Below are 24300 nucleotides of genomic sequence, written 5' to 3'. Positions count from 1 at the left end.
TGTTTAAAGTTTATTTTTGTTTTTAAATTCAACTTTCTTTTAGTGTTTTGTAATTTGAGTACTTTCATAAGTTTATTAGATTTATAAGTTGTTAGTAGTTTTAAAGCAGTTCAAAATATTAAAATTGTCTCTTTTTTGTCTCTTAGTTGTTTGAAAAAGGCTTGGAGTATAAATTTTTAGCAATGTTTGTTATAATTTAGTACAAAATATGTTTTGCAGAACTAATTTTATCTAAAGTTTTATAGTTCAAAATTGTAATAGTAAAAAGAATGTATAAAAGCAAAGTAGCTTTGTACAAGTCTTTAAGTTCTGTTTATTATTAAAGCTCTTATGACTTACTTATATAATAAATAAAATTCAATTAAATACAAGCTTACTGTTTTATATCTTAAAAAGCTTTTTATACTTCTCATTTGAAATGTTTTATTTTGTTAACTAAAGTGTAAATATTACACAAAAGCTAAAATTTCTTTAATTAACTTTTTTTTTTGTTTTAAATACTGCAAATAAAATAAGTCGAAGTATTCTGAACAGATTTGAACTTTTTGCAGACTTTTTGTTTTTATTTATAAATGATTTATTATGTGGTGCTCTCTACATATTTTTGATAAAAAGGTAGTATGGAAATTCATTTTTGAAATTCATATTTTTCTAATTACTTAATGAATTTTTATGGTTGGCCACAAACAGCTGTAGCATTTTTACAAAAATTCACTTCTTTGAATTACTTATTGAAATATTTAAAAAAAATTACTAGAAAAACCAACAAAAGTTATTTTTGTAAATATATTAACAAATGTAACATTAGCATTATGTTGATAAATTTAATCAAAATTGTTATGTCAAATAAAAATCACTTTTGTTGTTTAACTAATAAAAAACAAAGGCTAATAGTTTAGATATATAAAGCTAATAAAAGCTAACCAAATGTACTTTTCAACCATATAAACTAACTCATCATATTTTGAAGCAATGAATATCACCAAATGTATATTTGTATATATAATTATTTAGTTTGTTTTTCAAAGACTAAAAACTAACAAAATAATTTTTTAAACAAATAAAAACTAATAAAATACATTATTAATTAATTAAATTTTATGAGTTGTATTTTTCATCCAATAGAAAGACAGAAAATTGTCTGAAGCTTCTTATGAACAAGTTTATCAGATGGATGAAAGTTTGTCCAAACAAGTTGAAGGACTACTGTTACCAGGAGAATTAGTTGTTGGACATGCCAAAAACGTTAGTTAAAAAATAATATACAAATAAACTGTGTTTTCAACATTTAGATTTAAATCAATTTTATATATTTATAATTTTTATTTTGTTATTTTTCAAATTTAGGTTTTTCCAATACAATTGTCTTTTGTATAGTTTAGTAATATATAGTGTTTTTTTAGGTTACACCAGTATAAGCACAATATGTTTTTAGTATGTAATTCTGCAATAAGCTACTTTTCATGATCAAAAATCTACAAAACTTAAACTTTACCTTTACTACTTTGTTTTATTTTTAGGAAGTTTTCTAAGGTCACTCTACTTTAATTAGTCAACGGTTGAAATTTGATTAGTTTTTTAAGATGTCCTTTCTTTGTTACAAGTCATCATTAAACTTTTATTGCTTTAAAATCTCTTTTTTTTTTATAAAATTATTTGTTAAAATTTTTTTGGTAACTAGTTTGTACCATAATTCACAAAACAATTTCAGTTTATTTTTACTTGTTTGAAAAAAAAATGTATAAAATTACTTAAATACAGAGTAACATGTTAACACACTTTCCTTTTATATAAACTAATAAAGCAATAGCTTAAAAACAATCAAAAATTAATTAAAGTTTATAAATACACGTTTTTAATATCTTAAATATAATTTATGTTTACGCAATTCCGTTCAATACGTGGTAATTTTAACATTTAAAAACTTTTATTACTTTGAAATATATTAAGTGTGTTTACATATTTATTTAAGTAGCATATTGTTAATAGCTATAAAGTAGTTGTTACAATTCAAGTTTCTGTTGTAGTTGTTTGATCCTTTTTATTTTAACTAAAACATTAATCTTTAATTTAATTTTATACTTGCTAATATCAGATTAAGTAAAGTTTGATTACTAATGAACAAAAAATGTGATTATCTAGCATATATGTTTTGCAAATACTGCTAACTTTGCTAAAGTAAATTGTAAATAAAGAACATTGACTTCAGTCTGTTGCTCATAACTATAAACTAATAGAATAAAAGATTAGTTGCAAAAAGTACATATTGCAATAAAAAAGTACACACTTTTTTGTATTAAAGTTTCACAATCTCTGTTTGATTTAAGTTTATGGGTTACTTCAAGTTCTCAAATATAAATTTTTAAACTAAACGTAATAATTAAAATATGTTAAGTTCTAACTTATTAGTCATTAAAAATCCTATATGCGGAAAACTGTAAGAAGAAAAGCATTTTACTTTGTTTCTGAAACTATCCAAAATAAATAAATTGATAAACTTTCAAAGAAAGTCTGTTATAGTTTTTTATGTAATCAAAATTTATCAATACTAACTTAGCAAATAATAAACTTTATGTTTATTTCTAGGTAACAAACTACATCCTACCAGAACTAACATCTACCAAAGGAACATCTGGTTTATTAGTTTGCACTAATTTCAGATTGATGTTTATAACTAAATCCCCACCCTACTGTAACATGGTTTGTTTTTTTGTTTGTTAAATAAACTATTTTTTGTACATATTTTGTTTATTAATACATTTTTACTCATAAATACATTTAAAAAAAAATAATAACTTTTTTAATATTTAATTACTACATATGGAAAAATATCACTTATATTTGTAAAATAAATGGAATTGTTTTATATATGTTAAGTTTATTTTGCATACTTTTTTTTAAGTTGAATTTATTAAAAACTGTTTATGTCTATACTTCTTACAAACTAATGTACTTACATTTTTACTATAGCCTTTTTTTTGTTTGATATTTTATTTTTAAAATTTTTTTTAAATATGTGTTTTTGTTTTCAGGTGGCTGTAAAGAACAAACTACTAGGACCTCAAGATATTACCTTAAGTAATATTGAAACTATTTATATCGGTAAGTTAATGTTTTTATATTACCTTAAGTAATATTGAAACCATTTATATTGGTAAGTTAATATTTTTATATTACCTTAAGTAATATTGAAACCATATATATTGGTAAGTTACTATTTGTATAGTTCTTTAAGTAATATAAATTACTTTTTGATACTAATAATAAAGTAAGTTTATAAAAAATGGCTTAATAAATTACTATTGCTAAGTAAATTATCATCTTTAGGTGTATTTTTTTACAAATTAGATTAATAATTTTAAAACTTAAGCACCTTTGAATTAAGTTAAAATGCTAACATAGCTAAATCTCATGTGTTTAGATGTAATTTTCATACGTAAAGCAAGCATCCCAAAACTTTGTTAAAATGCTAATATGGCTAAACAATGTATTATTGATGTAGTATTTGTTAAACAAACATGCCTTAAATTTTATCAGCTCGTAAAAGCAATATAATATAAGTTGTTCAACTTTCAGTTATGCTTTCATAACAAGTTTTAGTTTTAGAAATAAAATTGTCAATTTTTCGATAAGTTCTATCATTAATAATCTTGTTCTTAGTTAACAGTTTAATATTCCAAGTATTTTTACTCAACTAAAAGCTTAGCTGAAAAACAGTACTTTTAAAATAAATAAAAATGAAATTAAACTTTACGTTTTTGACTAGTTTTTAAAGATTGTTTGAACTCAGTGTATTTTTCTAATATTGAATATTTATTTTAGAAAGTTTATGATAACTAACTTTCAAAAAAACGTTTTATTTAAAATATAAATTAAACAATGCAGCAAATAAGTAAAAATATATACATAGATTGGTTATTAAATATTATAAAATGTAGAAATATCTTTCTAACTTTAGTATATTTTAAATTTGGTACTTTTCAAACAAATGTTTCAAAAAAAATTAGAAAAATAAATTCCTTTTAGTAAAAAAAGTTTAACAAACAAGATTTTTTACAGCTTTAAAACAAATTCTTATTTTTGAATTTTTATTTATAGTACATTTAATAAACTAAGCTGTTTCATTTTTTTTATAGAAAAACAAAATGGAAAAAAGAAGAAATTATTTGCTAGTTACGCGGTAAAAGACGGCATACAAGCAGTTGATATTCACTGCAAAGATTTCAGGATTGTCAGGTATAATTTCAAGTTCTCCATATTAGGAGAAGGTAAAAATGTAAGTTGGTTGTATTTTAAATAAAAATTTCTTACAGATATAGTTTTTTTTATATAATTTTTTTTTTAGAAAATCATTGTCAAACTTGTAAAATAACCTATAAGACTTATTAATGAGTTTGCTGCATTTAAGTGCATTGTGGGTTAATATATTTTCATTATTTGGTTTAATATATACTTTGTAACATATCAAAGTTCTTTTAAAACTCTGTTCATTTTAGTCATTGAATTTAGCTTAGTATGCAGTTAATTGTTTGTGGTATTTTATCTACTTAACATTTTTCTACGTTGCAATTGTCCATTTTAATATTTTCAAATATAGTTTTTTAGATATTTCTTATAAATTGAAATAGTGCATTCTTAAATAGTTACACAAATTTTTATTGACTGAAAGAATGTAAACTTTACACATTGTTGGCTTAAACATCATGAAAAATACAGTAATGTAAAACTGTGGTTTGAAGCTTATTTTTATTTTCTTAAGGGTAATATTGTATATAGATATATCTACTACATTTGTTTATATTTATTCAAAAAGCAAATAAAATTAAATGTCGGTTAACATTTTGTTTAGTTATTAGAGCTTCCAAGTAAAAATTTTGTTTATATAATTTTGTTTGTGCAAAAGTATGTTTATAAGTATATGAAATAAAACTTAGATTGAATAGCAGTTTCTGAATGTATTAAAAAATTTCGAATAAAAATTGTTTTGAGAAAATTACAGAGTACTGACTGTGTACACTTTCAGTTATATTATAACCACATTGTTGTTAACAGATTGTAAGCCCTTTATCGTACAATTTTGTACTATTTAGTTTCTTTCTTTATATATATATATATATATTGGTAATATGTTTTATATGTTCTTTATAAAATCTTATCTTTATATATATTTTGTTTATTTTATTTATTTTTATTTATTTTGTTTCTATATACAGATCGTACGTGCCTTATTATACCATTCCTACCCGAAGAAAAGTTCCTTGTCATTTGCACTTGAGTACAATGAAAAACTTAAAAAACTTCATTCCCCACAACAGTGTTTGTTTTAATATTAGTTTTATTGTATAATGTTTTTAATAAAAAACTTTAAAAAATATATTTAATTGAAAACATTTATTTAATTTATATTTACATATTCATATTTAGCTTTTGAGTAATATTGAAAACCTAAAAAGTTGCATTTAAAACAAAAATGTTTTATTTAATATTACTTTAAAGGAGCTGTAAGTTTTTAATCGAGTTTTAAAAAAAGTTTTAACTATCATTAAATTTTTTTTATTAAAATTGTTTTAAACCAAACCCAATTTAAGGTTTGCTGTTATCATGATTGTGATCATTTTACAACACCTATTAGTATATACCCATGATGTTTAAACCCAAATTTCTTCAAAACCCCAATCTTCAATCCTTTAAATACTACTTTGTCTCTAACTCTTAGTCGTTAGTACTTTATTTACAATAAAACTTATTTCTACAAAATCCTAAAAATTATAAGGTTATATCTTTGACCTTAGTTAAACCCTTACTTTTAATATTTGACCTTAACTTTTAAGTTTTAATATTTTATATTAAAGTGTCAATCCGTGAGTTTCGACCCTCTAGACTTTTTATAACACTTTTATCAATTGTTATGTCTACAACTGTCATCAATGATGTTTAAATCTGTTTAGTTTGAATTTGGATTGTTTTATTTCAACTATTTCTACGAATTTAAAATGTTCGTATAAAGTTCACAGTCAAAAATGTTTTTAGCTGTGAGATACTTAAATATTTGAAGATTTATGTAAAATAATAGAATATTATTATTATTATTATATTGTTTATTGTGCAATGTTGGACTCAGGAATCAAAACCTGAGCCACTTAAACAGGACACACAAAAAGAGAAAAAGAAAATAAGCTTATATTCAAAACTTTAAGATAAATTATATATATATATATATACAAACATAACTTAAATGAAAACACAAAGTTAAACACAATATGATAAACAAATGAACTAAATTGAAAATTCAGTTCAAAAAATTCAAATTTATATATTACTTAGTACACACAGTAAAGAAGTTTGTCTAAAATCATGGCTTATAAAACAAAATTCATAACTACAAAATATATAAGTAAACTAATAGTTTGTAGGGGGGAGGCGTAGGGAAACGAATATTTTTTCTTTTGTTACAGTGGAAAATTAGTGAATTTTACTGGTATTTATCGTATTTAAATCAAATCTTTTTAGCTTTAAACTAAATTGTTCTACCCTCTCACAAGATACTATATCCTGAGGTAGTCTGTTCCACATAGCTTTTGCTCTGTGAAAAAATGCGCCTTGCCACTGGCTGTTTTGAAAATCATGTTTACATTTTATTTTCAAATTGTTTCCTCTTAGTTGATATTTATTTTGGGAAAAATTAAAAAACTGGTTAAAAAAACTTTTATATTTGCCATTGATAATTTTGTAAAGAATTAATAAATCAAATTCCCATCTTCTATATTCCAGTGATTTCAAGCCAAATTTAATCATTCTATCATTATATGACGTGTAAGATATGTTGCAACGACTACAAATATGACGGGTAAAACTCCTTTGCACAGATTCAATTTTGTTAATATCCTTTTTTAAATGGGGTGACCAAATTTGGGTACTAAACTCAAGTTTAGGGCGAACGTATGTTTTAAATAGTTTTGTCAGAATTGAAGCAGAATTAGTTTTAAAACTTTTCAATATTTGATAACATGTAGTTTTTGCAATCTTATATAAATAGTTGATATGTTCATTCCATTTCAAATCTTTGGAAATATAAATTCCTAAATCTTTAAAAACTTTAATTTCTGGTAACTTGATGTTATTGATTAAGAGGTCAGTTGGAGAAGATTCTTTTTTGTTAATGGTTAGAATTTTACATTTGCTAGGATTTAAGTTTAGTTTTCTTGTTTTTAACCATATGTAAATATTATCTAAAGATAGTTGTAATGAAGTATTTGACTGACTAAAGATTTTGGCATCATCTGCAAATAAGCTTAACTCACTTTTGATATCAATGTTTAAACAAATATCATTAATATAAATTAAAAAGAGAAGGGGACCAACTACACCACCTTGTGGTACTCCACTGTAGATTGTTAAAGAGTCAGAAAGCGTATTATTGATGAGTACTCTTTGTGATCTATTATTTAAAAAGTTATCAAACCAATCAATTAAGCTTTCATGTAGCCCATACTGATTTAAAATTTTTAATAATCTTTTGTGTGATACTGAATCAAAGGCTTTTTGAATATCCGTATAAACTACTTTAGTAAATTCATTTTTGAGATAAGGAACTAACCAAGAATGTAAGCATGTTAACAGTTGAATGGTTGATGAGCGGTTTGGAACAAAACCAAACTGTTTGTTAGTTAATAATTTGTTATCAAAGAGGTGATTGAGAATTTTTACAGATACAATATGTTCATAAATTCTTGAAAAGCGACTTGTTAGAGATATTGGTCTGTAATTTAATGCATCGTGTATATTACCTTTCTTGTGCACAGGAATAATAAAAGATGTTTTCCATTGTTTAGGAACATCAGATAGTTCTAGAGAGCAATTAAATATTAATGAAAGTGGAAAAATTATTGATTGGATAACATGCTTGATATAATAGGGTGGAATGTTTTCTGGCGTTCTTATGATTTTATCTTTTAAGTGGTTAATTGAACTTATAATGTCTTCATAGGTTATGAAAAAATTTTGCATCTTACTACAACTCTTTTGGGGTAGCTTAAAAAACTGGTAACTCTCGTCTTTTTTAAAAACTTTTTGAAAAATTATGTTAAAAAGTGTTGCTATTTCAAAATCTGAGGTTACTGTTTTGTTTTAATCATTATCATATAAGAGATGTATGGAATTATTTAACTTAAGTTTAGATTTCACGTAGCTATAAAACTTTTTTAAATTTGGGTTTTTGCAGAATTTGTTTTCATATTCAAAGTTGTATTTTTTAACAGCTAATTGATATTCTTTAGACTTGTTTTTGTGTTTTATCAAAAGTGATTTATTTGTCTTACTTTTTTTGTATAGATTCGCTTTTTCTTTTAATAACTTTTTAATATGAGATGGATATTTTTTACTTTTGTTATTTTTAGAAAAAATTGGAACAAAACGTTTGATTGAGATTTGGATTGAGCTAATGAATTGATCGTAGAAATGCTGGAGATTTTCTGAATTTTTAAATAAAGAGGTCCAATTAATTTTTGACAGGAAATCATTGATGCTTTCAAAATCTGCTTTTTTATAGTCATATGAGACTTCTTTAGCAATAGGTATTATTTTGTTTTCAATTTTAATTGTTAGTGAAAGCAAGTTATGATCACAAGTGTTTGTTAATGGAAAATTAGTTGAGTGTGATATGATTCTATCTAGACCAAAATGATTGCAAATTATGAGATCGAGAATGTTACCATTCTTATGGGTTGGATTTTCAATTACTTGGGTTAAAAAATTGTCTGTACAAAAATTAAGAAAACACTCATGGGGTTTATTGAAATCTGTGCTAGGAATCCTCCAATCTATATTTGGCATATTGAAATCACCAAGAACATAAAAAGAACACTCTTTTGGAAAAACCATTTTAATCATTTTGATTACATTTTGAACAGTCAGTGCGCACCTAGCAGACAGTGGAGGAAGGTAGACACAACAAAATCTTAATTTCATCTTTTTTAAAATTACATCTACACATAGGTATTCAAAATTGATGTTGCTAGTAGAGATAGAATCGTTTTTAACTTTAATAACTTTAAGCGAATTTTTGAAAAGGATAGCAACACCTCCACCCCTACTAGACCTATCACTTCGGTAAATGTTATAGTTAAAAGGACACACTGTGGCATCGTTGACCTTATTAGTCAACCATGTTTCAGTCAAAAAAATAAATCAATGTTATTCAAATTAATATACTTCTCTAAAATATAAAATTTATTTAAGACAGATCTTATATTAGTGTAACAAACTTTTAAATAGTTGTTGTTACAATTTATATAGGAAAACTTGTTAGTGTTAAAATTAATCCTATATATAGTTTATACCCGTTGACTCACGATTTCCTCCACTAATCCCAGATGTCCTGGAAGCGGTAACGAAAGGGCTGTTTTGTCAGTTCAACTATCTTGTTGTTCCTTATAACATATTTTATGTCCAATTTATTCTCATCAGCGATGGCTTGCTTTATTTTAACTTCTTTTCTCAATGTTCTGAAAGCTTCAATTTCCAAGAGAGTTCTGTCAGGGTTGATGTAGATTTTTGATTCAATTTCACCATTAAACATTTTCAAATCTCTCAGTCATAACAGTCTGTGTTTGGATGCTAAATTGTTTAATTTGACTATAAATGGTCTGATTTTGTTAGCTGCAATTTTACCAACTCGATAAAGTGACTTAAACTCTTCTTTTTTCATTTTATTTTCTCCTAATATTTGTTGAATAACTTTTAGATCATTTTTGCAACTTTCTAGTGCATTATGAGTTGGATTTTTACTTTCTGGATGTTAAATATTATTACATTTAAAGCCTTTTTTTTCTTTCAGTTTTTGTTCATTTTCAGCATCTATTTTTTCTGCTACTAAATTTAATTTGGTACTAATGTTTGTGATAATTTCTGTTGGTTCACTTTTCTGCATAGCATCAGCATATTTGGAGAATTTAGTTTCAAACTTGTTAAATTTAGAAGAAAAATCAGACTTAAATTCTGAGAAACTTTTTTGTAACTCTGTAATTCTATTTTCTATATTGTCTATTCTCTTACTGCTGAATTCATCTTTTTGAATCTGATCAATGTTATTTTCAATAATTCTACTTTTTTCATTATAATCTTCCTTCAATTTAAGCATCTCAGCTTGAAAACAACTAAATTCATTGTCCTTCTTACTTCCAATGGCAATCAGTTTTTCTTTCAGCTGTTTCCCAATTTTGGAGGACTCAACCAATGCTTTAATTTCAGCTTCAACAGACATTTACTTTTTTATATTACAAAACCTTATTCAATATTTGAATATATATATATATATATAACAGTAGAAGAAATGAACAGTACATATATACGAATATTTATGAACAAACAAAATTAAAATATGCTAATTAATTAAGTACAAATTAATATATTAATAACAATTTATATTTTACAGTAGAAGAAATGAATACTACAGACATTCGAATGTTTAGAAACGAACAAGATTTGAACGAACTGATTAATGAACATAAAATGAATGGTAGATGGAGAGTCTGTAACATAAACAATACATTCAGATATTCAGCTTCGTTAGTTCAATTTTTTTATATAAATTGTAATATAAATCACACATTTAGATATTCAGCTTCGTTACTTGAATTATTTTATATAATTTGTAATATAAATCACACATTCAGATATTCAGCTTCGTTAGTTAAATTATTTTAATTAAATTGTATTATAAACAACACTTTCAGACATTCAGCTTCCTTAGTTGAATTATTTTAATAAATTTGTAACATAAATAACACATTCTGGTATATAAAAATGTATTAAGTTTAATTATTTTTTCTTAGTTAAAGTATACCAATTAAGTGCTTCTTTTAAGCTAGTCAACAAAGTTTTATAAGTAAAACTTATTGTTTTCTTTTTATTTTACTGTCTCTAATACTTTAATTTTTCCCACAATTGTTTAGTGAAATAAGCTTATCAAAATAAATTACATTAGTTAAAGTCTTTTTAAGTATTTGTATAACTTTATTTAGTTGCATGTAGCAAACTACCAATATAAAAAACTATTAATTTAAAATATTTTCACTCTAGTGTAAACACAAAATACTTGATTACTAACAAAGTTATTTGATAGTTACTTGATTTCTTTGTAAAGTAATCCTTATGTAGTTACATGCAATATTTCAGTATTTAATTTAAAGTAAATATTTGCTACAGTTTATTTAATTTGTAAAACTATATTTTTTATACTAAAATATTATTGCTTTAATTACACTATTGTAGAAAGATTAATAAATACCAAAATATTTAATTGAGTTTTGTTAATTACTGAACTAATAAAAAAAACTTATTTGATAAAAAGTATTCTTCATTAAATTTATTGATTTTATTTTTTATTATAAGTTTTTAAATAAATGTTAACTAGCTCACAAAAATTTATAACATAGTTTATTAACTCTACATTCAAATAAATATTTGACCAAATAAAATTATAAAGATAATGTTTTGCATGTTTTTATTTAAAAATATTTATGTAATAATATAAACTGCAAGTAGTGTAGCATTGATAATAATAACAACCATTATGTTTGGATATATAAAAGATTTTTTTCTTAAAACTAACTTAAACACACGGCTGACTAGAATATAGTAGTAAAATCTATATTAAAATTCATAGTTGTAAAGTATTAACATAACATTTTAAAGTATTTGAATTATTGATGGAACTTTTTATTTCAAAACCTTTTTTGTGTTTTTTTATTTTTAGTGTTTTTGTTAATTTTGAGTCATGAATCCGTATATGTCTCCAAAAGATGAAACACCAGCTTTAATTTCAAGTGAAGGTAGTGATGTTAAAAATAAAACAAAAAAAGTTGATTTTCTCGTCCGAAAGCTATATGATCTCACCCTTGAGAAGCAAGCAGAACATTCTCATAAACCAGATCAAAATGTTGCAAGTGAAAATAAATTTAAAAATTCTAAGAAGCTACGAAGAGAACAATTTGGTTTTTTAGACAAAAAACTCCCTAATGTGATCTCTGACGGTAGTAATCGAGCAAAATGTTCTCAAACATCAGACCTAAGTTGTTCGATAACACTGCGTAAAACCGTCCAAATGAGCAAATTCCAGAAAATCAAACAACATTTGAGTTTGAAAATCCAGATTCACATACTGATAATGGATGCAATACTGAAAAGTTTCAAGGTTCTCAAACTGTGTCAGCTGCAGGTGAAAACAAAGAAAATTCTCTGGAAAAAGCTGGACCTGCAGTTGCGCTAATTACTGATTCAGAAGTTGCTTCAAAAAACACTTCAAGAAATTCTACACCAAAAAGATTAAGTTGCTGTCAATGTGAAGAGGAAATTGGAAGAAATCTTGAAAGTTTGAGGGACGATTTAATGTCAGCTTTCAAATGCGTCCATAAGTACCCTTTGGACGAAGTGGTTACGAAATCCCCGACCAAAACAATCCTGGTGACATTTCATCCTGACAGGTCTCAGTTAAAAAAATTTCCGAGAAAAATTTCAAAAAAAAGTTCGAAGAAAAGGTCTCCGACTGAACCTAGGAAGAAAAAGTCTAAAAAAAGGTCTAAGGAGTGGGTTGAAACAAGACAGAAGAGGCTTGATAAGGTTCTTTCTGCAAAGGAAAACAAGAAGGAGAAAGTAGCTGATAAAGACCGACATTCTCGAGAGAACATTGTCTCGGGATCGGTAGTTAGCCACATTGCAACTGCTTAAAGTAAACTTGAAATTTCAAAAAATGTTCAGTCCAAGTCAGATGAAAACCATTTTGATATTTGAAAAAGATTCTGCGACTTCCAAGTGAATGAGTGATTTTATAACTGTTTAGAAAGATGTAAATTGTGAAATCTACTTCAAATTATTTAAATGTTGAATTTTATTTTGAAGTTGTGATTTATTCATATTTTTGTATTGTGTATAATTTTATATACTAAGATATTTATATTTTTCATTTGGTTTATATAATTTTGTTGTGTTTTGAAAACTTGTAGTCATCAAAGGTTAAGTTTCAAATGTCTTTACTGTGAAGAAACAGATGAATTACTTACATCGCGAGATAATTAAATTTTTATTAAAATCGTTTGTATTTTTAAGTTAAAAACTAACTAAAACTAAGCTATTAAATTGTTAAGTTAATCTTAAAACTTATACACTTAAAAACGAATTAAGTTTGAAGTAAATTGTTATATGTTTAACACTGCAAATATATTTTCAACTTATAGAATGAAGTAAAATATTGTAAATATTAAAAAATCGACATTTAAAGTAATTGATGTTGTTACAAGAAAATATAGTGTAATTTTATATATAAAACACCTATGGCGAACTATTCTGATATTTTAACCGATTTTCTATCATTTTCTTGTTTAAGTCTAGATTATTTATTTACATTCATAGTAAAGTAAAAATGTTTTCAACATTTAACTACAGTTTCAAAGTTCTAAACATGTTTAAACTATTACTGTATAAGTAAATGTTGAATTGTGATGAATCTTATAATAAATGAGAATATCTTTTACTAGATGAATAAAACTAAAGTTTTAAGTACAATTAATACCTAGGACATCGATAAGGTACGACCTTTAATCCAATTGAAATTAAGTACCTCAAAGTTTTAAGATAATTTTGCACGTTTCAAATTGAGCAATAATAAGTGTTTACTTGTTTTGTTACATACGGTAAAATCATTAAATATTACTATTGTATTTTAATTGAATTAACCGTTTTACATTCTTTTTTTGCTTATTAAATTTTTTGCTTAATATGATATCATGAAAAGTTTCTTTTTACCAACTATTTGGTTCCACTCATTTTCGAGATTTAGAGATTACATGGGTGCGTACCATTTCGACTTCACTTAGTAATTAGTTGTATTTTTAAACTTGTATTACATATTTAAATTCTAAAGCTTGTTGTTTTTTTAGATTTTTTATTGCAATTTATGTAACAAATTTTTTTTAACATTTTTAAAGACTACTCTAAGACACGACTTTTTCTTCAGTTTGTAAAAACTTGTAGCATAATTATAAATTTCTACAGAATGCCCGGTTATTTCATTGTACCAGCTTCATTATCTGATTACCAATTAAAAGAAGCTGTTCACCAATATAATAATGACAGACTACCTGTTAGTTAATTATTAAATATTGTTATGTTTTATCAAACATCAAAACAATAACTCAAAGAATTTTTTTTTTATTATAACTAAGAAATATTATGTTATAAAAATTTATTATTAATTAACAATTGTTATTGAATTTTATAAACTTACAATGTTGTATTTTACAGATTTGGAGTTACACACATACAAATAAATGCAGTATAATAAGATGTACTCCATTTAGAGAGGAAGCAGTCCAATTAAAAATAGATGCCACAATTAAAAATGCTATTAACAAAACATCTCCCTATGGTAAACCATCCAAGTTAGTTGCTGACTACGATTGAAAATAGATATGCCAAATAAAAACCTCATTCTTAAAACGTCTTTGGAAAAGAACCTATACTACTATACTTTAAGCTAAATGTTTATTTTCAAAGATCTTTCAGCTACCAAAGTTTAAATAGAGAATTTTAACCCGTTTTTATTGTCTACAGAACTTTTGACTTATCAGAATTATGTCCGAGCATTTATCAAGTTGAACAAAGTTTCAAAAAGTTCAAAAGCTTAAATATGTCTAATGGTTAGTATTATTTTATAGTTATTAAAGTAGTGTTTTGATAAATTGTAAAGTATATATCTACAGTGCTTATTCACTTATCCGGACACGTTGGGCAAGATTTTTCCGTAAACATGTCCGGATAACCAAATTTCCGGATAAGTACAATTAATCATTTTTTTATATATTAATATGAATTTGAACAATGCTTGCTAAAAATTACCTGGAATGTTAACTGTAAATTAAGAGGTGTAATTCAGAGGTATTTTCTAAGATTGCTTGACCAGTTATTGAACAAGTTATGGAACCCTTCTCACGTTCCTGACAAAACCAGATATAAAGGGCGCTGTCCAACTTTTAAAACCAGCCTCCCTCTACTTTTTTATTTGTTTTTTTGGCTTTGATTTATCCCAGCTCCTCCTTTTCTGCTTTAAACTTTGCTCAAAGTCGACCTGCCTATACTGTACTGCTTGATTATAAAAGACTTTGGCACATTGGTTTTTACCGTTTTACAAACTTCTGGTTTGTTTTTAATGGTTAGTGCAACTCGTTTTCTTTTTTTAGAACTCTTGTCCATTTCTAAAACTTGGTATGTTAAGTGTATCAAACTTATATTATTTAAAAAAAATATATATTTAGTCATGCATCTTACCTTAAACAAAAAATGTTTGAATTAACAACTTTTGTAATGTTGTTTGAATTTAAAATCAAACATAAAATAACTGTTATAAACTCATTTTCTTAAAAATCAGAAATTAATTACCTATAAAAAAAACTTTGAAAGCTTAAATAAAAAACTAAAAGTTATGTTTTAAATAACATTGTTTTAGAAATTTTTAAACTGAATTACTTTACAGGTAAATGTTTTTTGATAACTATACTAGTTTTAAACAAAAATAAAATGTAATCTTTAGTAGTATTATTACGTAATAAAAATGAACAAGATTGAAGAACTTATATAATAACTTAAAATTTTCTAATAGCATGAAGCTTAAATACTTGTATCATATAAAAATGTTAGTGTTTAATACTGAAATTTTTTTTAATTTTCTTCTGACCGAAACTGTCCGGATAAGTGAAGTCCGGATAAGTTATTAAGCACTGTACTAATAAAAACTAACTTTTTTTCATGACAAACACACATATATATATATATATATATATATATATATATACATAAACAGGTTTGCCAAAAAACCTGTTGGAATTTGAAAATTCAGGCAAAAAACCTTGAAGTTAAGAAATCTTTTAAAAACCTGAAAAAACTTTAAATTTCAAACAATATTTATATATAGTATAATAAAATATTGATAGATACGAAAATGTATCAAAAACAATAATTTTTACTAATTACACTTTTTTAGACAGCTTTTCACCTTAAATTTAGTTTCATATTGAAAATGGACAAAAAGTCTGGAATATATTCAAAACCTTTGGCAACCCTGTGTATAAGACTAACATGTTTTTTTTTAGTTCGATTTTTTTCGAAAGAAAGCTTAATCATTCCACGTAGTACTAATAGTACATATTTTAAAACTTTATTTCATAGGTACAAACAAAGAGTTTGATGATAGCGATAATAAATATCTGTCAGAAGTACAATCTAGTAAATACTACCAACACATAAGTACTTGCCTTCAAGTGGCTAACAGTTGTGTGGAACATATAAACAACAATAGGAGTAATCTACTACTTCAAGGTTTTTATTAATTAAAATTAGTAGTAAAAGTAATAGATTATTACAAGGTTCGTAACAATAAATGTTAATAGAATTAACCTGTTATTTCAAGGTTCATATTAAGAATAATAAGTTTATTAAAAATAAAAACACTCAAAGAAATTAAGTCTAAGTATCTGTTGAGACCTCTCGGTTATTGAGTCATACACCACACGCTTAAACAAACTATAATTAGTTAAAAGACTAATTTCAACAGTCAAAAATTAAATTTTAAGTACTTTTAACATTAGTATGTGTAATTTATTACTGCAAGGTTTTTAAAGTTTCAGTTTTATTTGCAATGCTAAATTTAATATTTTTTAACTAATTACAGCCTCCTATAAATAACTTTAAAGCTAGATAGTACTTTTTCGATATTTTTTGGTTGTTTATGGTTTATCATTTTTCGTAGTACATATTGTAATTTTTATAGAACCAAGTATTGATTACACCAAGCGGAGTAGATTTCACTTATTTAATATTTTTACTAACCCGGATAATATTTAATTTTTTTAATATAAAATTAAATTGTTTATACAGAAACAAATGAAGTAAATTTTTATTCTTTAATTTCTTCACTGATCCAAATAATGTTCTACTTTTGTAAAAACAAAACTTAATATTAATTACAGAAACCAATGGAGTAGATTTCACTTGTTTAATATCTTCACTTACCCAGATAATGTTAGATCCAACAAAGAGAACTGTAAAAGGTGTGAGCGAAATAATACAAAGAGAATGGATTGTTAATTGTCATCCTTTTTCTACTAGGTTTAATTTGTTTTAAAATTTATTTATATTATTTATTACCAAATAAATTACAATTACTTTACATGGTTGTAAATTGTCGCGTTTTACCAACTAGGTATGCTTTGTTTTAAGTACGTGTTATAATGTTTATTATATTTATATATATTTTAATGAACTATTTATTTTCATCCTTTTTCTATTAGGTTCGTTTTCGTTAAAATATTACTGAAATAGTATATAATTAATTGTCACTCCTTTTCTACTATGTATGTACATCTTTTTTTTTTTGTCTTAAAACAATTTTCTGTATTTGTTTTTACACTTTTATTACTTTTAAGTTTATAACTAGTGCAAAGGAGTGTTTAATTTCCACTCTTTTTTACAAAGCTCAATCAGTATTTTTTTAATTATTGAATTATTAATTGTGCTAATGAGTTGTTAATCGACACCATTTTTAACAAGTATTAATTTGATATAATATTTTTTGAAATGTTGTATTTTTTATTTTGGTTATATTCTTATTTATTTTACAAGGTATCTTATACATCTATAATAACAATCTTTACCTTAAAACTATAATAAAAAGTGTGATCCAAGGAATCTAGTCATAATTTTCGAATAATTTCAAAACCAAACTAATTCTAATATAATACTTTTGTTTAAATTGAACCTTGTTAGAAATAGGGTCAAAATGACACCTAAAATGTTATAAGGTATTGTTTATACTCTAAAAAATTAAATTAATTTCAGATTGGGAACTTTAGACCAGCCAGTAAAACAAAACACTTTTAATAAGTTTGGAAGTGTTAATAGCTATTATACTGCAAATTCAATAATGCAAGCTGCTAATCAACACCATATGAATGGAAAGGTGTGATTTTATTTGTATTTTATCCTGATTTTCAACAATGTTTTTAATACATTAACTAGTGTAAATTTAACTCAAAGTTTCAAGATTTTTTGTTATGCTCGCCTAAAATTATAATTTTTTTTTTGCTACTACAGAATTAAATTTACTATAGTTACAGCAGATTTTTTTAGTTTTGTTAAAAATGTATATAAACTTTTAATAAAAACCATACAATTTATATTATTAAATTTATAACTAATTTTGAAGACTATTATCTTATAGATTTAAATTTGACAAACTTTAGGAAAGTGTTTTTTTATCTACCAAGAATTAATAATTAATACGAACAACAGTTTACAAGTCTTAATTTTATTTACAGTCGCCAGTATACACATTATTTTTGGATTGTTTGTACCAAATACTAATAATGTTATAATAATTGTTATTAATTTTCACAGTCACCAGTATACACATTTATGGATTGTAATATATTTAACAATATTTTAATTTTATTTACAGTCACCAGTATACACATTATTTTTGGATTGTTTATACCAAATACTAACGCAACAACCCAGCAAAGTTGAATACACTTCGTTCTTTCTTACTTCTTTGTTGGACGGATTGTATGTTCCTGTGTTTGATTCGTTTGTATTTAATCATGAGAGAGATAGGTTCACTAATCTACAGCGCACACAAGTTTGTTAATTGATAAAATTGGTTTTACTTTTTCTAATATGTTTTCATTTTCCAAGTATGGTTTGTAATTGTTATGTAATATTAATATATTTTTTGATACAAACCTTAATAACAAAATAACTCATTTATTTTCAAAAAATATGCATACAAATTTGTTTGTTTTTATTTTTAATAATATCTGTAGATTTTAACCCTATTAGTGTTAAAATACCTGAATAAATTTTGACAGTCTATATCTTTACTAAGTTAAAAAACCTTTAGTCATGCTATTACTTAAGCTTTCTTGGTAACTTGTTACATATAATTAATTTATTATACCTTGTATGTTTTTTGTGTTTTAAGCGTACTTTTTGTTTTGTTTGTGCTTTTCTTAAAAATTGCTTTTTATTCTTAAGCTAAATAAAGCCTTAATAAGTAAAAGGTTAAAATACTTTAAGGCTATTATGTCAGAAAGTTGTAATATCTAAAGTGTAATTTTGGTTAGAACAAAGCTCAAGGGTATTGTGTATAAGGCCAAAACATATTAATTGTACGAGTAAAATATTGTAATCATAACTAATAAAAACTCTTAGTATACCATTATTTTTTGTATTTACCAAAAAAATGTTTTTAAATAAAATTTAAGTTATCTTAAAAGTACTTGCACTATAATCTCATCAAACCCATTATACTATTTTTTATACGAAGACAAAACCAAATAGATAATAACAATAATAATAATTTAGTTATACTAACTTCCTTAAAATTTTTTTAATTTAAAGATAAATAAAAACGTTTAATTTAAGAAACAACTATGATCTGAATAAAAAATATTTTTTATCTACCAAAACAGAGCCAGTTGCAAGACACTGAAACCTCTCAACAAAATGACGACAATCAAGTGAACAATCACGTCATAATAACGGGGTTCGTGAAACAGCGACACCGCGTGGTAGAAACCCTCCCCATCTGGTGTTGGAAGCATCAGTACGATTGTGACGTCATAAACATGTTCAAGAACACGCTTTACAGGTTTGTTTATTGAAGTTGTAAAATAGTAAATGACCTTTTTGAAAATGCATCATAGTTTTTTTAAAAAGTTGTTTGATTATTTTTTTTTTTAACTAAAGCAAAGATAATATTTTTTTATGATTTTATAAGTTTTTAGTCAACGAATAGAAATATATGTGTTACAATTACTTATTGAATTTACATCTTTAAATAAATTACGCTTGACAAGTTTGTTTCGTTTATTGAAGTTGTAAAATTATGAAATCAATTTGAACTTAACGAATTTGTTTGGTTGAATAATAATATAAATTAAGGCGAAAGTTTACAAACAAAAAATTATAGTTTACTTGGTTGAGAAAACAGGTCAAATTACTGATTAATTTTAATTTAAAAATTGTCTATAAGTAGAATATAAATAAAATGTTAATCTTGTGCTATTTTCTATATGCATAACAACTTATATTTATTTTCATTAGTTTTTTTTTATCAATTTACACACTAATTAGACTTAATTTAAAATATCAATATTTGATAAATAAATGTAATCTTAGGCTTTACTCACAATAGTCAAATTGAAAAAATATCTTTAAAACATCAAATGTAAATTTACAAGTTTATACTGCCATTTTATATTTTTGGAACTAAAAAATATTTTAAAATTCACGAGATTTAATTTTTTTAAAACAACTATTAACAACTCTGTTTTATCAAGTATCGTACTTCTATAAAATGCAGTAAAGTTTACGATGAACAAAACTTCTCTGCACATAAATAAGTTATGTGAACTTGAACTTTCAAATTGCTTTTAAATAATTTATTTAAAGTTTATTAGTTTCATCATAGGCACTTTGTATGTGAACGAAGTATACATATTTAAAATTGGCATTGAAATAGATTAAAATACGTAATTGTTTCATGTTTCTGTTCATTTAGTACAGAGGTTTTTAAAATTTAACACCCAATAAAGTCAAAAATGTTTGTATGAATACTTTAGATTTTATCACTGAAGTTTTGATTTCATATAATAAACAAACAACTATAGCTTTTTAAATAGTGTTTTTAATACTAGTTTAATACAGCTTAATAATGCCTTAACATTTTCCTTTAAAAGTAGAAAAATAATCAAAAGTTTATATTTTAAAAGGTTAAATACATGCAAAACTGTAAAAAGTTAGATGCAAATTTAGAACATGAAGTTTATTTTAGTAAGTACAAACAAACTTACTACTATGAAAGAAGTTATATCAATTATTTTGTATAGTTTATATCAATTATTTTAAAGTATCAATCTTATAGTACAAAGTCAAATTCATAACATTTACATGATTAAATTATGAATTAGCTTATCTTGCATTTTCATATCTTGTACTTTACTACCGTTCAGTTTATAAGTAACATACACCATGTGGGTTAAAAGAGAGAATACTCTTAAATTGTAAAAACGTTTTACTGTATAAACTTTATATTAGAAATCAGTTTAAATTAAATTTGTTTAACATGAAATTTTAACTTTTTGTAAATTCTTTTAACAATTTTAATTTTTAGATGGGACGAAAAACTCGCAAAGCACAACACATCACCTGACAAACAACAACAAATACCTAACAACAATGATGACGTCACAACTAGCAATGACGTAACAGTGAAGCAAGTTGACACGTCATCACAAAAGCAGGGCCGGTCCACTTTCTACGTCAACAACAAAAATGGCGGGAAAAATGAAAGTAGGGAATATCGACCAATCAAATGTGGAGCTTCTGAAGTGGTCAAAATGCATGATCAAGTTTTTGATATTGAAGGTTTAATTATTTAGCTTAATATATTGTAAACCCTTTTAAAGTATTTACAAAAAAGATTTTCAAGTAAATATTATAGTTAACAATAGATTTTAACAAAAAGCTGTTTAGTTTAAAAAATTAGTTTATTCTAGCCAAAGAGTCAAAACTACCATCATTTTATCTCATCTCTTTTGTTTTAAAAGATTAAGTCGTATACCCCATATCTTTATAGTTCTTGTAATATTTTCATTGTCAGATAGTTTGTTAAGAATTTCTGTATTGTACTTTAGTGGGTAGGTCTATGTTTTATCTTAGTCAGGGAAATTACCCGAAAGTTAATCGCGAATATCGAACTAATAAATGTGGAATATTTGATATGATAAAATTACAAAGTTGCAACAACAACAGAGGTTTATACAGGATCAAAATTCCAAACGTTTTATGAAGAGTTAGGAATGCCCAGTCACTTTGAAATTTTATTTATTAAGGACCTAAACAAACTTATAGAGACTTTTTATAGTTTTTGTTTCTTTTTAAGTGTAAAATGAATCTTTTAATAATATTGTTATCTATTAAGTTTCATTCAAATAAAGTTATCATACATTATTTCTCTAAGGCTTTACAATTCATACTATAATTTCTTTATTTTTGAAATGTTTAGCGAAAAAATAATGATTTTTTTAATTAGAGCACAAATAATTTGTAAACTGTAAAGTATTGACTTAAAAAATATTTTTTTTGTTGCTCAAGTTCTTCAGCATATTTGAAACCATTTCTACACTAATTTATATATATATTTGTTTATAAAGTACAGGTTCAAAACTAAGCTAAGATAAACAACCTTCAACAATTCAATCTTTATTTATTGTTTGTATTCAATTGAGACCAAACATAAAAATAAAAACTTCAATATAGCAAATTTGATTTGTTGTGTTATTAAAATGCTAATAATGTATCTTTTTCTTGTTTCTAACAAAGAACATTAACAGACGACACGCCACCAAACAATGATGACGTAATCACGTTGATGACGCAACAATCGCAACTTAGTATTTGGGGCGAGGCTTACTACAGGTGGAACCCACATTTGCAAGGTTGCGATTGCGGGAGTTTACCTGTTGTGAGAAGAACTGGGGAGATTATGAATGAGATTAAAAAATTGGAAGATAAAGTTAGATCTTGTATCAGTTCTTCTTTACAAATAGATAAAAAAGTTACATTTGTTATAAAACTGTTTTTAATTATAGTTTTTTAAGTTGTAAAACAATATTCTATTGTATTAAGCACTAATTTGTTTATAAATCAAATTTTTAATGAATTGATTTATTTTTGCAACTTTTTTTTAATTTTTAGTACAAACCTTTTAAAACATCTGTTCTAGTATAAACGGTTGTTAAGTTGAAGATCAATTTCTCAGATCCAATCATTAAACATTAAGAATCATAAATAAAACTTATAACTCAACTCATAATTTCTATTCAGATAACCAACTTGGAACTGATATTGAGAGGAGATTTGGATCAACTTCCTTCAGATGATGACGTGGAAAACAGTTTTATTACGTCACAATCACTAAGCAGATATGACGTGACGTCAGCATATTTTCCTTACATCGCGCAAACACTGACCAGATTGAAGAAATCCAGAAAAATTGGTAAAAATATTACTTTCAATTACTTATTTGCTATTTGGTAGATTACAATTTAGCTTTTAGTTGTAAATATTCAGTTTGAAGTACATTTTAGGTTAAGTAAAAATATTCCAGTGTATGTTTCAAGATTTTTTCAGAATTAAGTTTAGTTTGACCCTGAAAAAATTTTATCTTATTTTAGTCAAGTTTCTCTGAAAGTGTTTGATCTTTCTAGAAGTCTTTTTAAATAAAAAAGTTATTTTTATTTATCAAAAAAATCTACAAATTTATTAGTAAACGTTATATTGCCTAAAGTACTTTCAAAATCTTCTTCAGTAGACAATTAGAACTGATTAATTCAAAATTTTCTTGCATATAAAAGTTCAAAAAAGGACATTATTACGTAACTATAAATCAAGTTTTAAGGTAAACTATGTTTTAAAAGTCTGTCTTTCAAAAGTTTTTCAAATAGTAAATCTTATTAGTATCTCTAGTTTAAACTCGCAAAAACTAATTGAAATAAAATAAATAAATAAATATGAAATAAAATCAAAGACAAAGAACAATGTAATTTCTTTTAGTTCTTTGTCTTTGATTTTATTTCATATTTATTTATTTATTTTATTTCAATTAGTTTTTGCGAGTTTAAACTAGAGATACTAATAAGATTTACTATTTGAAAAACTTTTGAAAGACAGACTTTTAAAACATAGTTTACCTTAAAACTTGATTTATAGTTACGTAATAATGTCCTTTTTTGAACTTTTATATGCAAGAAAATTTTGAATTAATCAGTTCTAATTGTCTACTGAAGAAGATTTTGAAAGTACTTTAGGCAATATAACGTTTACTAATAAATTTGTAGATTTTTTTGATAAATAAAAATAACTTTTTTATTTAAAACGATCGATAAAGGCAAAAAAATCACAAAGAACTTCACACAACCAAGGGAAGATTTGAGACACTTAAAACTAAAATATTCTTTCTAGAAGTCATAATATCAAAAAAAGTTTAATTTAGAGTTTTGTTTATATATATTATAAATTTAAAGTTATTTCTTAAAAGGTCGTGTAGCCAGCATAATACATTCGAAGCACCGCAAAAGGGACTCCCTAACAACAAGTAATCACCTTAACAACCAAATAGTGTTGACAACTACGCCACCTACCGATAGTAATTCCACTAAAAGAAACACCACCTATCTGTCTGCTGTGTAG

The 24300-nt window shown here is 24.8% G+C and overlaps 1 protein-coding gene across 1 annotated transcript in view; it reads left to right on the top strand.

Moving 5' to 3' along the window:
- The window catches only part of LOC145849728 (myotubularin-related protein 12-like), a 39173-nt gene extending 14873 nt beyond the window's left edge, over positions 1-24300 (top strand). Inside the window, exons 8-25 of the mRNA XM_082954767.1 lie at positions 1126-1245; positions 2587-2700; positions 3033-3102; positions 4137-4276; positions 5214-5316; positions 10433-10565; positions 14050-14137; positions 14299-14435; positions 14608-14693; positions 16219-16368; positions 17019-17157; positions 17887-18007; positions 18506-18685; positions 19518-19696; positions 21221-21474; positions 22443-22624; positions 22936-23107; positions 24149-24300. Coding sequence (XP_082810893.1) covers positions 1126-1245; positions 2587-2700; positions 3033-3102; positions 4137-4276; positions 5214-5316; positions 10433-10565; positions 14050-14137; positions 14299-14435; positions 14608-14693; positions 16219-16368; positions 17019-17157; positions 17887-18007; positions 18506-18685; positions 19518-19696; positions 21221-21474; positions 22443-22624; positions 22936-23107; positions 24149-24300 — 2520 coding nt within the window. The remainder of the gene's footprint in view (positions 1-1125; positions 1246-2586; positions 2701-3032; positions 3103-4136; positions 4277-5213; positions 5317-10432; positions 10566-14049; positions 14138-14298; positions 14436-14607; positions 14694-16218; positions 16369-17018; positions 17158-17886; positions 18008-18505; positions 18686-19517; positions 19697-21220; positions 21475-22442; positions 22625-22935; positions 23108-24148) is intronic.

Source organism: Thalia democratica, chromosome 1, assembly GCF_965202585.1.
Source record: "Thalia democratica chromosome 1, ktThaDemo2.hap1.1, whole genome shotgun sequence".
Classification (NCBI taxonomy): Eukaryota; Metazoa; Chordata; class Thaliacea; order Salpida; family Salpidae; genus Thalia; species Thalia democratica.
Note: the sequence above shows the minus strand (reverse complement) of the source record. Positions and strands in the feature narration are given on the sequence as shown.